Raw genomic sequence first — 14,036 nt, forward strand, 5'->3', positions numbered from 1 at the left:
GGTTGTTTGGGCGATTTTTATGGCATCAACTTTGGTTCTTTATACATGATGGATGGCGGACGAGCGGATGTTCTAGCAAATTGGCCACATATATACAGATTAAAATACTATCTTCATATTCAATTACTTGATGTTTACAATAAAAACAGTATAAGCGAATATAAATAGAATATGCATATAGCCGCCGTTCATGCATACTGGATGCGCCACCAACAATAACATTGACCGCTGGAGCATGTCCAGGCTAGATGCATAAGGAGACAGCTCTACCCAAGGATACCATCTATGCCTTTAACGATCAAGATGCTGAACAAGATACGCTCTTCGTCATCGTCATCTGCAGGGAGGATTTGCGGAAAAGGATGCAGCATCTTCCATAGTCACCCATCGAACCGAGTAACTATTCCAGGTCCCCGAAACGGTTGGTGTGCTGCTGGACACCGCCTGCCCTCCCTCATAGTATGATTTGTTTACCAGGGCCAGCAGAGGTTCTCGACATGGGTGCTCGCGTAACTGATGAACGTCGAGGATTAGACATTTAAAGTGTTCGAGATCTCTTGTCATTGCAAGGGTATAAATTTCGACCTGGATGCACTGGAAATGATTCGTCAAACACAAGCTGGCTTATCTTCAACTTCGGGATTTTATCAGAGGGCTGGTGTAGAGGTATCTACACGAATGTCAACCGTCCATCGATAGTAGGACTAACGACCGGTAAACCATCCATGTCATCATATCCAGTGATAATCGCCTCCATTGCACGTTTGACTCCCTTTTCTGTCCTGTCATCTGCCTCCGCCTCGTTACCGTCTTCCGGTTTTCCGTCGGCCTTATAGTCATGTGCATCATTGTCGGGCTTTCTGGAATGTCTGAAAACCTGCAGCATCAGGCTGGTATCCGTCATTGCACCCTCTGCATCGACCAGTGTCTCTTCAGCCTTGAAGCAGCCGTATCCATCAAAACCTGTAGCGATGAATGAGACCATCGCAATAGTATACGCCCGCTCTGGATTAATCTTCTCTAGTACACCGGGCTTTGGTTCAAAGTATGCCTCGAGAACACGACTTCCTTCTGGCCTCTGCCAGCTAGCTGTGAAGCGCATGCCAGAGACCTGAAGGAAGCGGCCATCTGTGTGAGAATCACTGACAGAATTCTCCAGGGCAGAGAGCAGCGTAGCGCCCCAAATTCTCTTAACAACGAATGCATTGTCGAAAGGCATGATATCTGGGTTTCAAAGACATGAACCTAGCTTTTACTCAGACATGGTATGCCACGGTACTTACCTATGATATCCTTGATTTTTAGTGCGTTATGTTCATTAGTCTGTTCGATTATCCTGTCACATCTGACTCCTCCGCTGTTTATAAATGCAATGTCGGTATCATAGAATGCTCTGACTGCATCTGCCAACATGTTCCCTAAATTGGTTTCTTCGCTACGAATAACGGTCGAACGGCCATCGAGAGACACACGCGTGTGGAATAGCGGATGTCGGACGGCATCCATTATCTGGTCATGAACGGACCTAAGAATTGATGGGGTTTCAGCGCATTTTGGCATCATGTGGTATGACTGCATCCGGGTAATGTCCAGGAATTGAGTCACTAGGTTTGTGGTCAGCATCTGTTTCAGTTTGTTCTCCTATAGTAACAAAGGTAAAAGGAACTCGTGACTTTGTACCTTCAATATTGTCAAGATAGGCTTTGCCATCATTCTCTCTCCGAACCTTCAGTTGTACGACAGAGTAGGATCTCCAATCTGTTCCGCTCTTGACAATTCGTATGCTACCTTCCACATGTACCGTCTCTCCATCTCGTATTCTGGATTCACTATCCGTTATCCCTTGGAGGATTGAACCTGGGTTGTCGTCAATGTCGCCCAGAGATCGACAAAGAACTTCATGGTCATGTCCGCCCAGTAATAGATCGATACGTTCTTCTCCGTCCAAAGTAGTGTTTGCTACGTAGAGGTCTTCGGTAAGGCGCATATGTGTAACAGCGATGACGAAATCGCACCCCTCCACAGTGCGTAGATGCTTGGCTAGCCTTCGAGCTACTTCTTTTGGGGAAAGAAAAAGAGCTGGTGGTAAATGTTGACAGTTGGATGGCCAATCCCTAGTGCAAAAGTATCAGGCCATCGGCACCACTTTGACCGCAAAGAACACAGAAGCTAGTTGAATCGAGACATCAAACTTACGTCCCAGCTAGGCCGATGAATCCAAGTTTGTATTGCCCCATCATTTTAATAACATACTCCTGCGCAAGAGCGAGGAGATTACCTTTCACATGGGAATTCAGGTTAGCATGAGAGGCTGAATGTACTACATTTGATAGTAACCAGGGGAAGTTCGTCTTTCTTGACAGCTCTATGAGTCGGTCTTCACCAAAATCGAAGTCTAGAAGTGGCGTTAACACTCTTAATTTGAAAGACTTCGAGTAACTGCTTGCAGATTGTATGGTATAAGAAAATTAAAGTAGTTAGCCGGCTCATACCATGATTCCCGTAGCAAGCAAGATCGATACCAAGATGATTGAGAATAGGGACCATATGCTCGCCCTTTAATACGGACGATTCAGTAGACGGAGAGAAGACATCCCCGCTGAAGATGGTCAAGGGCGGAATATCTAGACTGCCGCTGCTTTGCTTGGACTGGGTAATGACATGAGCAAACTTTGCTATGAGGTCTGTGTTTGATATGTGATACTATGTGTTTCATCAGCAAACTAGATATTCAAATTGCTGGTCCTACAGTAGTAGAACCAACTCACGACATCGTTGAAGTGGTAGAATGTTAGGGTATCAGTCATGTTGAATCCTTAGACTTGGCAGCTCTTCTACGAGGGGCGTCTCGATCGTATTAAGAGATCTATCATATACTCTTACATAGAAGAATAATACATCAACGTCAACGTCGTCGACATCCTCAATTTGTTGCAGTTGAAGTCGGAGAGAAAAAGGTGGCGGGTTATAGTTTCTCCGATTCTGCTTAAGTAATCAAAACTGCAGGCAAAAAAGACGAAGAATCAACATCAGACAACGAAGATAAAGATGAAGATGTCGCTAAGTCGGCTATAAACATGAAGAAAGAGGAAGAGAAAGAAAAGATGAAATGACTGAACAGTAAAAAAAGTGCCCTGAAACCCGTTTCCGTGACCCAATCCCTCCAAAAACTCCAGGCTGAAAGACAGAGCAAAAGCATTCAAAAGAACTCCAGGGCAAATCGCATGCAATCACCCATGAACCAATCATACAGCTCATATAATGACAGTTCCGATTCCAGCGCCGTCCAAGTGCCTATTTTAACCTAGTTTCATCATCATCGCCAAAGAAGACCAATCATTTGACATAGCTAACTCGTTTCGTGTGCGGGTTTGAGCTTCCAAGGCGACGCCTCTATGTCTCTTGAATATTTGCTGAGTGTAGGTGAATACGGAACCGAACTAGCGTCGTCTGGACATTGAACCATCTCAGTGGCCGATTTCACCTTATTCTGTTTTTGTTTCTCTTTCCAGTATCGGATGGCCAGAGACATGGCGATGATGAGCAGGCAAATGCCAAAGAACGGACCAAGCACCGAGACGAGAAGCCTTCGCTTGTGGGCATTCTCTTCTTCTATCGTGGTGGTATAGGCTGCGCCGGTGGGAGTGGGAACAGGGGCGAGACTTTGGGTGGATGAGTTTTGCATCGCAGCGTATGATGAGGTATGCGCTGTTTGAGAATATCGGTAAGTTACTTTATCGAGAAGATATCGACATTCATAGATCAAAGGACGAGGGGGGACGAGATGGCTATGAAGAAAATGTGCAGAGTCAAGCAGATATAATATATCAACATACTACTTGGCAGATCTGATGTTTGATGTCCTGCCTGTAACTAGTTTGGATGCGCCCAAGCCACCGAAGCACACACTATTTTCTGCCCAGTGATCGCCGCAACAGCAGAATATTCGGAGATCGACTTTTCACAGAAATAACCCTTTAATAAAAGGCTCGAACATCGACTAGTTCAGTACATAGGCCCTCTCTTCTTTCTCCCATTGAAGCGGTTGGCCCATGTTATATGAACGTTGGCATACATTTTTACCCCTTATATATATACAGCCATGGCCAAGAGAGGGCTACACTGTATTTCCCCTTTGCGGTCAACAACCCCGTCGAAAGTGTGCATGTTATACATATTCCGTGGAGGGGATATCTACATCCACCAATAGCTAACTGGTTGGATGGAGGCAGGGCTGGTATCATTGGCTAAGACACAGCCAGGTAGGACAAAAGTCCGTTTGAGACCAGCTTTGCGGAACGCTTTGCATCGAAGCAAGTTCGCGAGATCTGTTGTTCTTTTTGCCCAAAGTGGCGATCGACTAGTTATTACATTCGCACGCGAGATAGATCACCTTCGATCTGGATTTTACATTCGATCAACTGTATCTGGGCTCATGATACACAGCAGTAGGAGAAGGGAACCCGTCGAGCGATGAACCGAGTCATGTCTCGTCTACCCCTGAACGGCCACCCAGCGCATCTCCAGGGGTGTAAGCAGGTCTTATATTAACCATAGCCGAGCGCGCAGAGCTCAGGAAAAATACTAACTTCGCGGATCAACTCGATAACCTAGTCTTTCTACCCAAGCTGACAGCCAAATATAACTATCCTGGCGTCGATAGCTCTAACAGGTCGTCCCCGGTTGGTACTTCCATCTCAAGTACTCCAGACACAGCACCTGTACATCAACGCCTGCGATTAAGACCTTATCATCTATGAAGACTATAAATGTGAAATGGAAGAAGTTTTACTTGGAAGTTCTACTTTATACGATGTTTGACGTTTTTGTCCGGACTTAGCGGGGAGTACCGGATCTCGGGGATTTCCCGGATAAAAAGGCTTGCGGGGAAGAAACATGCATGGATGGCATCGAAGATGATGAACACCATCATTATAGTTGAGAAGAACAGTACATCGTCACGATGGCAAAGGAGTACCAGGTTCCATTCAAAGTGAGTGTTTCAGAAGATGGCAGTCACGTAGTATATGTTAACGTTATCTAGTTGGACGACCCAAGTCTGCTCCAGTTCGAGTCCTTCGTGAATAACGAATGGGTGGCTGCTAAGGATGGAGGCAGATTCGAAGTGCTAGGTAAATACTAATTCACTGACATGGTCTGCTTCGTGACAGTGGTTGACATGTATTATAGATCCGGGCAGTGGAAAGCCGTGGGCGAGCTGCCCAACAAACACTACAAAAGATGTCCCGGCTACTGTAGAAGCCGCCCATGCTGCCTTTGAAAAGTTCAAGAAAGTCAACCCGCGTACCCGAGCCCAGCTACTCATGAAATGGGATGGGCTTATTCGTGAAGCTCGATCGGATCTGGCAAAGATCTTGACTCACGAAACCGGCAAGCCAATCGCAGAGTCGTTGTGTGAGATCGACTATGCCCTCGGCTTCACTTGGTGGTTTGCCGGAGAAGCAGAGAGAATACACGGCACCATCGCTGTTCCTGCTACACCGAATCGAAGAGTCTTCACCGTCAAGCAGCCAATTGGCGTTGTGGCAGCGTTGGTCCCATGGAACTTCCCTATTGCAATGATCCTTCGAAAGGCCGGAGCCGCTTTCGCTGCTGGATGCACCATGATTGTCAAACCTAGCCCAGAGACACCTATCACAACCTTAGCGCTTGCACTTCTCGCGCAGAGGGCAGGTTACGAGCCTGGTGTCTTCAATGTGCTTACCACCGACCTTGAAAATACCCCTTCTCTCAGCGAGGCTCTCTGTAAACATCCACATGTTAAGAAGGTTACTTTCACAGGATCCACACGCGTAGGCAAGCTGGTCGCCGCACACTGCGCAGAGGGTCTGAAGAAAGTCACCCTTGAGCTTGGTGGGAACTGTCCGTTCATTGTCTTTGATGATGCCGACCTTGAGCAAGCTCTTACCCAGCTCATGGCGCTGAAATGGCGCCATGCCGGACAGGCATGTATCACAGCGAACAGAGTCTACGTTCAGAGCGGCGTATACGATAAATTTGCTCAAATGTTCAAAGAGAGAACCTCAGCGTTGGTCGTTGGTCATGGCGCAAAAGAAGGAACTACGATGGGGCCAGTAACTACACCTCGAGGTCTTGACAAGGCGCTGAGCCAGGTCGAGGATGCTAAGAAGCTGGGCGGGAATGTCATCTTAGGCGGTAAACCTATGACTGGCTGTGGTGGCTACTTCTTCGAGCCAACCATCATCACCGACATGAAGCCGGAGATGCTTATCTCCAGAGAAGAAACGTTTGCTCCCATTGCAGCATTGTACAAGTTTGAGACTGAAGAGGAGGCGGTGAAATGTGCCAACGATACAAGTATGGGGTTGGCTAGCTATGCATTCACTAAGAACGTCGACCGGATATGGAGAATGCTGGAGAATCTAGAAGCTGGCATGATTGGGCTCAACACAGGTATGGGATCCCCTTTGACTGTTTCTCTGTTAAAGTGTCTCTAATGACTTCATGATACAGGCAATTCATCTGCCGCAGAATCACCGTTTGGTGGCATAAAGGAGTCGGGATACGGCAAGGAGAGCGGAAAGGATGTTGCTGTCGCTGAGTACATGATTACCAAGACAGGGACACTCACTATTGATGGTCAATATTAGTTGGATATACCCCTAATTCGATGACTCTCCAGCAGCCGCCGGTTCTTCAGTCGTAAATTGTCTAACCGCCGCGCAGCCCGCGTAACTCAGTCGGTAGAGTGATCGGCTTTTACTAGTTGTATACCAGTTGACCGATATGTCCAGAGTTCGAGCCTCTATGTGGGCGAAAGCATTTTTTTGCCTTTTGCTACAAGATCTTAAAGATGCTTACCGAGTATCGACACCCTCCCGCTTCCAAACTTTGCTATTTGGAAGCTGGGTGACATGGATCATAGAGACAACTGTCAATTCCCCTCGTCGCCTCTCCGTTAAGCCCTCAATTCTCCAGCATCCAAGCCGTTTACTCTCTTGTCAACTCATATTTCCCAGTATCACTGCTGGTTTTAGTAGTCAATGGGTGTCCCAGCCAATGCTTCCAATAAGCACCGAATAATCAACTTGTCCAACGCTACATCCTGTCCGGTACCTTTATGTATGCATTCCAGTAAAAAGGGCCAACCCAAGTCATCTTCTTCAACACTCTGTATTTCAGCCATTATTATCGAGTGAAACCATTCCCGGCCTTGAAAGTACGGATGCATTTTCCTGATGACGGAGAACAACTCGAGAGGCCCCAGTTTGTACTTAAGATAGTTCACTTCTATCTCTGCATGGGCTTTTAGAGTTGGTAAGCCGTAAGTTTCTGCAGCAAACATGAGACGGATGGCGTTTTCAAACTCCCCAAGAGTCGCCGCCTCTAAGTCGATTTCCAGGGTATGTTTATACTCTTTAGTATACAAATAATGCATAAACCTGTCCGTGATCGCTTCATCAACATCGCTAAGCCAGATGTACCCTTGGCCCTGGTGAAATGGCTTCATCAAAGGGTCGGAGTCTTTGATGGAGTGGGTAGGGACTGAACGCCCGATCTTGCTGGCTCCAAAGAAGAGGGTACATAAAGGAGTAGAATATGGCCTTTGGTTACCAGAAACATCAGTACTCATGTCCAAGGAGGTTAACCTACGTGGTTCACAAGCATGAGGGCTGCATTCCTACCAGATTTTCGTCTTAGAATCGGGTGTTGATTTGGCCATGTTTCGTTCACTTGATGTAGTATATCGTGGGATGGCTGTGTATTGGTGCTTCTGGGTATAAGGTAGTGCAAACAGCTTTCTGCTTCGCAGAGAGCTATAAAGATAGATTGACTTGTATTCACCTGTATTTCGGGCAGTAATACCTTTTGGTATAGGAGAAAGAACAGAGGAGCCAGATGCGAAACGTGAAAGGCTGACAGTGAGCTATCTGGTTTATTATAAAGCTCTCCTTTAGTCTCAAAGAGTTTGTTGAGGATGAACACCCAAAGTGAAAGCAAGGCTGCTCAATATATGAAAAGTGAAATGAAAGCGAGGCTAAATATTAGGGCTCATAGAACAGATATTTCCTCTATCGGCATGGACTGGTGAATTATCCTCTTTCGTAGACAATATGGAAAATGCCTAAGGTACAGCTTGGGTTGCCAAATGAAATATAATGCAATACTTTTGTGCTTGGAGGCTCCCAAATGATTATCATGCCCCCAAGGCAGCCCAGCCATCTGCATAACTATCATTGTCTCCAGTGTCTCCAGTGTTGGCCATGTAATTTTGACCCATAGCTTGAATCATCAATCTATCGAATTCTGGGGAGTTTCCAATATGGCTTAGGAACTCCTCGTTGCTAAAAATCAAACGATCGTCCTGGTACGCTTTGTCCAACGCAATTGCCATGTTCTTGCAGATCCAGAGCTTGTCATATTTAAAGAGATCCATTTGCCCCTTTGTGAGTTCCAGTAAGGTGGTGAGGGGAACAGATCTGTAGCAACTCTCTATATGTGTTTTTGCATCAACTTCCAGATCGGAGATCCCATACTCTTTTGCGACAGAGTAAACACGAAAATTGTATTTCAGCCATTCCTCGGGTGAAAGACTGGAAGTTGGTCCAAGTAGTTGGTCTTGTCCGGCGCGACTTTGATGGCCAGGAAAATCAGTCAATCAGTCTCCAGTGTAGCAAAATTAAAACTTTTGAAACTTTGGCCTCTTACAATGCTTCGGTTGTTTGCCCAGCCGCTTGCTTGTAGTATCCGTACTTTGCGGATTTCTTTTTCGCCATCCTTGTAGGAGTAACTGGTATCGATCCAAGTTTAGTATACTCTTAGGAGAGTTTTGAGCTCTCAATAAACCAAAAACAGCCGGGTTCAGAGAGGGAACTTATATAGAAAAACTTACCAAATATCTTGCTCAAGACGTACGAGTTTTTGCAGGGTGTCACTTCATCAAATTGTGTAGAAGTGTGTGTGTGTGGAGGTTTGTGGGTGAAGTTGAAGTTGGAAGAAACAACAACAATTTATATACCAAATTTTCAGTCTAAGACTGTGTGATGGAATATTCCGACAAAACGAGATAAGACATTGTGGTAATCTACTGATGAGACTAAGATATGATATATGCTGGTATAGAGAAACCGTCCTTCATAACAGGCGGAGGCGGTTCTAGCATTGCAATCAGCATCAACATCAGTATCATACTTAATGCTCTAACACCACTTTCAGTACTTGGAATCATCAAGTACTCCGTCGTTAAAAGGAGCAGAAAGCCCATTAAAGGTATTCTAGTTTAATATTTCTTGATTTATCCCGTTTCTATGATCTTATCTCACCAGTCTATAGGCGAACCGTTGGACAAAATCATCAATATCAAACCATACATGGCCAAACACGACATTTTCATCAGACTGATACTGCTGGTGGAACGCGTTCTAGACAAGAGAAGACTCCGTAAGAGGCCTGTTCGCCAGCTGGTGGATAAGCATTGCATGGTTCTGGAGCTGGAGCTGAAGTTGGAGCAAGGAATATATGCAATATGCACCCCAGCTCCTCTTTCCAAAAGCAAGATGTCCTCCGCAAGAGTTAATTAAGGCTGCAGCAGTCCGTGGAGACTTTGGTGGAGCACTCAATGCAAGCCGTTTTCTCGTGTTTTTAGATATAAAAAGGCAACTGATGTATACAACCGTATACGTTGCCGTATAACACACCAAGGATGTTTCCAGCTTGCAAGCATTAAAACTCAGGGAGACCAGACTATCAGTCACACGGATACTCGGCGGTGTCACCGACGGTATAACTACACATCAAGCAGGAATCCCAGGCTGATGGATAAGTACATATAGGAAGCGCCCAGGGATGCTGTACCGCATCTAAGAGAGGAGGCAAACGTGGGGGCTGTTCAGTCCCTGAGATCACTCTTCTCGACAGGAGTACAGGACAAGTCTTCAGCCAGTTTCTTAAAGAGAGAAAACGGGCATATCATGCATGATCCGTCCTGCCGCCTGGCCATGGTTTAGATGCCCATTTGCCTGCCCGCCCATCATGGTCCTAACTTTTAGAGCCGCTGGAGGATAAGGATATAAGGTACAACGGGACCATGGATCCAAAATGACATGAAAACTCCTCTTCCCAAGCCCCCCAAAAGCTAATTACCATGTCGAGGCAGTTGTGAAACATGGTGATATCGACTGGTTATGGTGACTAACCGCCAGCGGACCGTGTGTACTTTTTTTTTTTTGGGAGGGGGGGTCAGAACGCAAGATACGGGCTGCACTATGGATGCGAGACAGGGTGCTCAGTCACATGGAGAAAAAGCGCACAAACAACATGGAGATGCTGCTCATATTTCCCTCGGTATTGCCTATCACATCCGTTCCAAGAGCCAATCAACAGGGAGTGAAATCCAGCTCGAACTCAAGGATTCGATTCCCCTCATCTGGAATTTGATACTTCTGGATGGATGAATGAACTGAATGCAAAGGGCTGCCAAAGCTTACGGTTCTGGGAGGGAAACTTGTCGAAGGCCTCCATACATGGGCTGGTGGCATTGCTCATCGGAGTTTTGGCCCGTGGATTAGGGCATTTCCGATAGGCAATGCATGGCCAGTAGTGGAGTGATTGCGAGGATTCCAGAAAGGCCTTATTCAACGATCGATTAAAGGATCCGTACTGATACGTTTCTTGTCATCGTTGCATTCTCGCCCGTACGTACCGGGTATGCCATGGTTCATACATATTCTTTGTGGCCGCATCAAACAAAGGCATGGGAAAGAAAGGGGGAAGAGGAAGAAAACTCTGCCTGTTGAGAACTCAACAGGACATTTGTCTCTTCTTATTAAAAGGACCCACGCCTAGATTGCTCTCGAGAGCAGATCCAGCATGATGCAATAATACATCGAGCTAGCTACAGATAACTCCGTTACTCTAACTGTCTTCGAAAGGGTTCGGCGGATGGAGGTGGATCCCCCAGGTTCTTCCTCCTTTCTTTTCCCAGTTCTCGGTTTTTTTTTTTGGTTTTCACTCCTCTCGCTCGAATTGACAAGGGCCTGGTACATGAATTGCTCGTACATGTGTGCATGTATACCTGTCGACGCAACTCCCTGTCTGGCGTGCCGTCTGCCGCTCTGTCTCCTGTATGGCTGGATGCAGGGTGCATGTCTTCGCCTTGTGTCTCGCGGCTGCAGACATCAAAATCGCCCGGCATAACGACTGGCTGATGGCAAATGGGACACACCGGGGGGACACCTTGTCTGGCCCCCCTCCCTTCCGTCTCTTGGTGCGTTAGCCTGCTGCATCTCGACTGGCTGGGGCTAAGTTACATGCTGTATTTATGGCGGGAAACGGGTTTATCGCCATAAATAATAACAGCAATAATAGCACGCTCCATTAAAAATGCAATCTGCCAATCTGCTGTCACTTCTGGCCGGGGGGCCTGGTTCCGCCTCGCCCTGATTTCTATATCACTCTCGCTCCCGTCGCTACTTTATCTCTACCTCATCGTTCAACTATATTCCTGCGGCTCTCATCGCCTTGGTCCTTCCTTTCACCCTCTACTTGCTCCGTCTAGTATGACTACACCATCTGCGCCATACAAGACTCATTTTAGTCCGTCTTGACAAGAAAAGTTGACACCGGGTTCGACAACCAAATTATTATTCTGCGCTGCGGCATGTTGTCTGAGCCTAGACGTTATGTGGAGGAGAAAGATCGAACCAAAATAGACCTTGAGGGTTTCGAAACAGGTTTGCCTTACTCCGTTCCACCCAAGTCCTTTTTGTCTTCCGCATATATGTACTCTTGTATTCTACGCTGAGCATACAATTTTCTTGCCGCTGCGGCCTTGTATTCTTTTGCTTTACTCTTGAAATAAGTTTTTTAACAATTTTTTTTAGCCCTGGAAGCTCTCGACGAAGAACTGAGCAAAGACGCATTCATCACTGCCTTCGCTCCCATCCAACTACTATGCTCAGGCGAGTTCCTTTGTCTCAAATATCTCAAATGCCGTAACACCGCATTCGAACTCGATTTTCTCCTCGACCCTGAATGGTCTAAAGATGAAGACATCAAGACACCTCTCTATGCCTCCATGGCCACCATCACCCAGCGGTTAGGCTACGATCAAGAATGGCTTAACGAAGATATGGGCCTCTTCGTGACCAGAGCCTCGCGCGCTCGCCTTTTAGAATGTGCAAAGAAGCAAGGCATCGTTCTTTTCCGCGGCGAGAACGTTGTCATTTATGGCGCACCAATGGAATGGGCGCTCGAACGCAAGATTAGACGAATATATGCGTCTGGTAAACTTGATAAAAAGGAACCCGATGTTGCCGACGCGCTCGCTATAATGAAGTGGATTCGCGAGAGAGACGATAAGCAGCTGGAGAGAGAGTTCATTCGCACCCTGAACCTGAGTACTTTTGATATGGTTCCGGATGGTCAGACTATGGAGCTGCTTGCTGAAGCATACCGGGAGCGGTACGGAGAAGAGATCTTCAGGCCTGGCAGCCATCTTCCGTATGATTACCACCACCACCATAGCATCTCATACGACCAAAGTTACTCAAACCACCCGAGCCACCAAACAAACTACCTTTACGGCCTTCCGGGCAGATCATCCATGGGTTGAGTGTCGTTATACTTTTTGCATTTATTTCCTCCAGCTGTTTTGTTAACCGGATGTAGTTCCTCTTCATCCTATTCCTCTCTTCCCTTTTTTCCTATTTGGTGGCTGGAGACGAAAAGAAAAAAAGACCAAAAAAACCAAAAGAACTCTCACTCATTTCAAACTAATCTAATTTAATTTATGATATTGTTAACGCTTGTTCAATGATGTATGTATCTCCTTAGGTCCTGCGTGTGCATCTCGATGACTCCAATAGAGACTATCGATTAGATGTGAAAGTACGATCCACTCCCCGTAGCACCTCAACAGTCAATAATTCTCGTCTCAACCAGGTTCGCCCGGTCGTCTCACCATATTCACCGCTCACAAGGCCTCGAATTAAATGAATCATTTTCAGCCTGTCGTGCCCAATTGACAATATCAGCTCACGCCAACCGGATCTCTGGTACCTTAATGCCACAGATAAGGATCACCCTAGTTAGCTGGAGAACATAAGGTAGTTCCTTTTTCTTCCCACCCCCATCCAAACGGAACGTTGACCCAATAGAAGAGATGCAGAAAACGGATACAAGGCCAGACCTTTTTGGTGTCTGTCGTTGTATGGAGTTCGAAGTTTGGCAACAAGAAAGAACCCGCCTGGCCATCCGCACATCCCCGGCAATGGTACACAGGTCCAGCCAGTAGGATAGAAGGATGTCATGGTTCCCCAAAAGGCCCGTCACCAACCAACGGAAGAACTAACCCCACGATCGATAGACGGGATTCCACGCATTCCGGATATTATCATCTCCACAACACCATCTTTAATGGTAGGAAAGGGGGGGGAGGGAAGGGCAAGGGATGCATAAGAGAAGCGCGACTTATGTATCCAGGCCCATGACACAGTCTACGTGTCAGTTGGAATCTACATGCAGCGTTTGACATGGTCCAACCCAAAATTTTTGTTTCCCTTTCAAAAAGGGCGCAGCAGCATTAGTGAATCGCTCGCTTGCACCACGGATGCAGGATGTATATGCAAGAAGCGGGTTAGTCCATGCTGCTACCCGTACTATTTATCCGCCTCAGTGTGATCGCCACGGATTGAAGCAGCACCGATGGCAGTCTTCGCTGGCCTTGGTTTCACGCCTGGCTGGCTCTCGTTGGTCCTGATGCTGGTGGATATTGTACTACGGAGTACATTTGCTAGCATCGCTCATCACAGCTAAGCAATAAGCAGTAACCTTCCGATAGCTCTAGCCGTCTAGAACGTAGATAAACCAGTGAGATAGCGTTATAATGTCCCCGCTGTCACACAGCGAACCAGATGCCCAGCATATAATACTGGCCGGCAAGGGTATCCCTGGTAGAAACGAAGTGCCCTAAAGGCTGCAAGTCAGCGCCAGCACAACACGGAAGCGAGAACGAAAGGGGAATATAGCAGATGTCACCGTCTTGTCTATGTGGG

At 46.7% G+C, this 14,036-nt stretch overlaps 7 protein-coding genes and 1 non-coding gene across 8 annotated transcripts; 4 read left to right on the top strand and 4 right to left on the bottom strand.

The window, feature by feature from the left end:
* Nucleotides 1–670: 670 nt before the first annotated feature.
* Nucleotides 671–2,807, bottom strand: MCYG_08021 (2,3-cyclic-nucleotide 2-phosphodiesterase; the record flags this gene model as incomplete). The annotated part of the gene is made up of 6 exons (XM_002842892.1): nucleotides 671–1,224; nucleotides 1,284–1,641; nucleotides 1,667–2,114; nucleotides 2,197–2,278; nucleotides 2,493–2,703; nucleotides 2,769–2,807. The coding sequence occupies 6 exons, from the start codon at nucleotides 2,805–2,807 to the stop codon at nucleotides 671–673; spliced, it is 1,692 nt and encodes a 563-aa protein (XP_002842938.1).
* A 542-nt stretch (nucleotides 2,808–3,349) lies between these two features.
* On the bottom strand, nucleotides 3,350–3,685 carry MCYG_08022 (uncharacterized protein; the record flags this gene model as incomplete). Its single annotated transcript, XM_002842893.1, has 1 exon — nucleotides 3,350–3,685. One exon carries the CDS (start codon nucleotides 3,683–3,685, stop codon nucleotides 3,350–3,352), a length of 336 nt encoding a protein of 111 aa, XP_002842939.1.
* A 1,278-nt stretch (nucleotides 3,686–4,963) lies between these two features.
* On the top strand, nucleotides 4,964–6,632 carry MCYG_08023 (succinate-semialdehyde dehydrogenase; the record flags this gene model as incomplete). Its single annotated transcript, XM_002842894.1, has 4 exons — nucleotides 4,964–4,993; nucleotides 5,045–5,132; nucleotides 5,191–6,435; nucleotides 6,496–6,632. The coding sequence occupies 4 exons, from the start codon at nucleotides 4,964–4,966 to the stop codon at nucleotides 6,630–6,632; spliced, it is 1,500 nt and encodes a 499-aa protein (XP_002842940.1).
* A 75-nt stretch (nucleotides 6,633–6,707) lies between these two features.
* Nucleotides 6,708–6,798, top strand: MCYG_10579. Its single transcript has one exon. It is a non-coding gene; the product is annotated as a tRNA-Lys (tRNA).
* A 217-nt stretch (nucleotides 6,799–7,015) lies between these two features.
* On the bottom strand, nucleotides 7,016–7,615 carry MCYG_08024 (uncharacterized protein; the record flags this gene model as incomplete). Its single annotated transcript, XM_002842895.1, has 1 exon — nucleotides 7,016–7,615. One exon carries the CDS (start codon nucleotides 7,613–7,615, stop codon nucleotides 7,016–7,018), a length of 600 nt encoding a protein of 199 aa, XP_002842941.1.
* A 564-nt stretch (nucleotides 7,616–8,179) lies between these two features.
* Nucleotides 8,180–8,759, bottom strand: MCYG_08025 (uncharacterized protein; the record flags this gene model as incomplete). The annotated part of the gene is made up of 2 exons (XM_002842896.1): nucleotides 8,180–8,615; nucleotides 8,692–8,759. 2 exons carry the CDS (start codon nucleotides 8,757–8,759, stop codon nucleotides 8,180–8,182), a joined length of 504 nt encoding a protein of 167 aa, XP_002842942.1.
* A 327-nt stretch (nucleotides 8,760–9,086) lies between these two features.
* Nucleotides 9,087–9,563, top strand: MCYG_08026 (uncharacterized protein; the record flags this gene model as incomplete). Its single annotated transcript, XM_002842897.1, has 2 exons — nucleotides 9,087–9,252; nucleotides 9,316–9,563. 2 exons carry the CDS (start codon nucleotides 9,087–9,089, stop codon nucleotides 9,561–9,563), a joined length of 414 nt encoding a protein of 137 aa, XP_002842943.1.
* A 1,945-nt stretch (nucleotides 9,564–11,508) lies between these two features.
* On the top strand, nucleotides 11,509–12,595 carry MCYG_08027 (conserved hypothetical protein; the record flags this gene model as incomplete). Its single annotated transcript, XM_002842898.1, has 2 exons — nucleotides 11,509–11,714; nucleotides 11,865–12,595. The coding sequence occupies 2 exons, from the start codon at nucleotides 11,642–11,644 to the stop codon at nucleotides 12,593–12,595; spliced, it is 804 nt and encodes a 267-aa protein (XP_002842944.1).
* Between the last annotated feature and the right edge of the window lie 1,441 nt (nucleotides 12,596–14,036).

Source organism: Microsporum canis, genomic scaffold, assembly GCF_000151145.1.
Source record: "Microsporum canis CBS 113480 supercont1.8 genomic scaffold, whole genome shotgun sequence".
NCBI classification, from domain to species: domain Eukaryota; kingdom Fungi; phylum Ascomycota; class Eurotiomycetes; order Onygenales; family Arthrodermataceae; genus Microsporum; species Microsporum canis.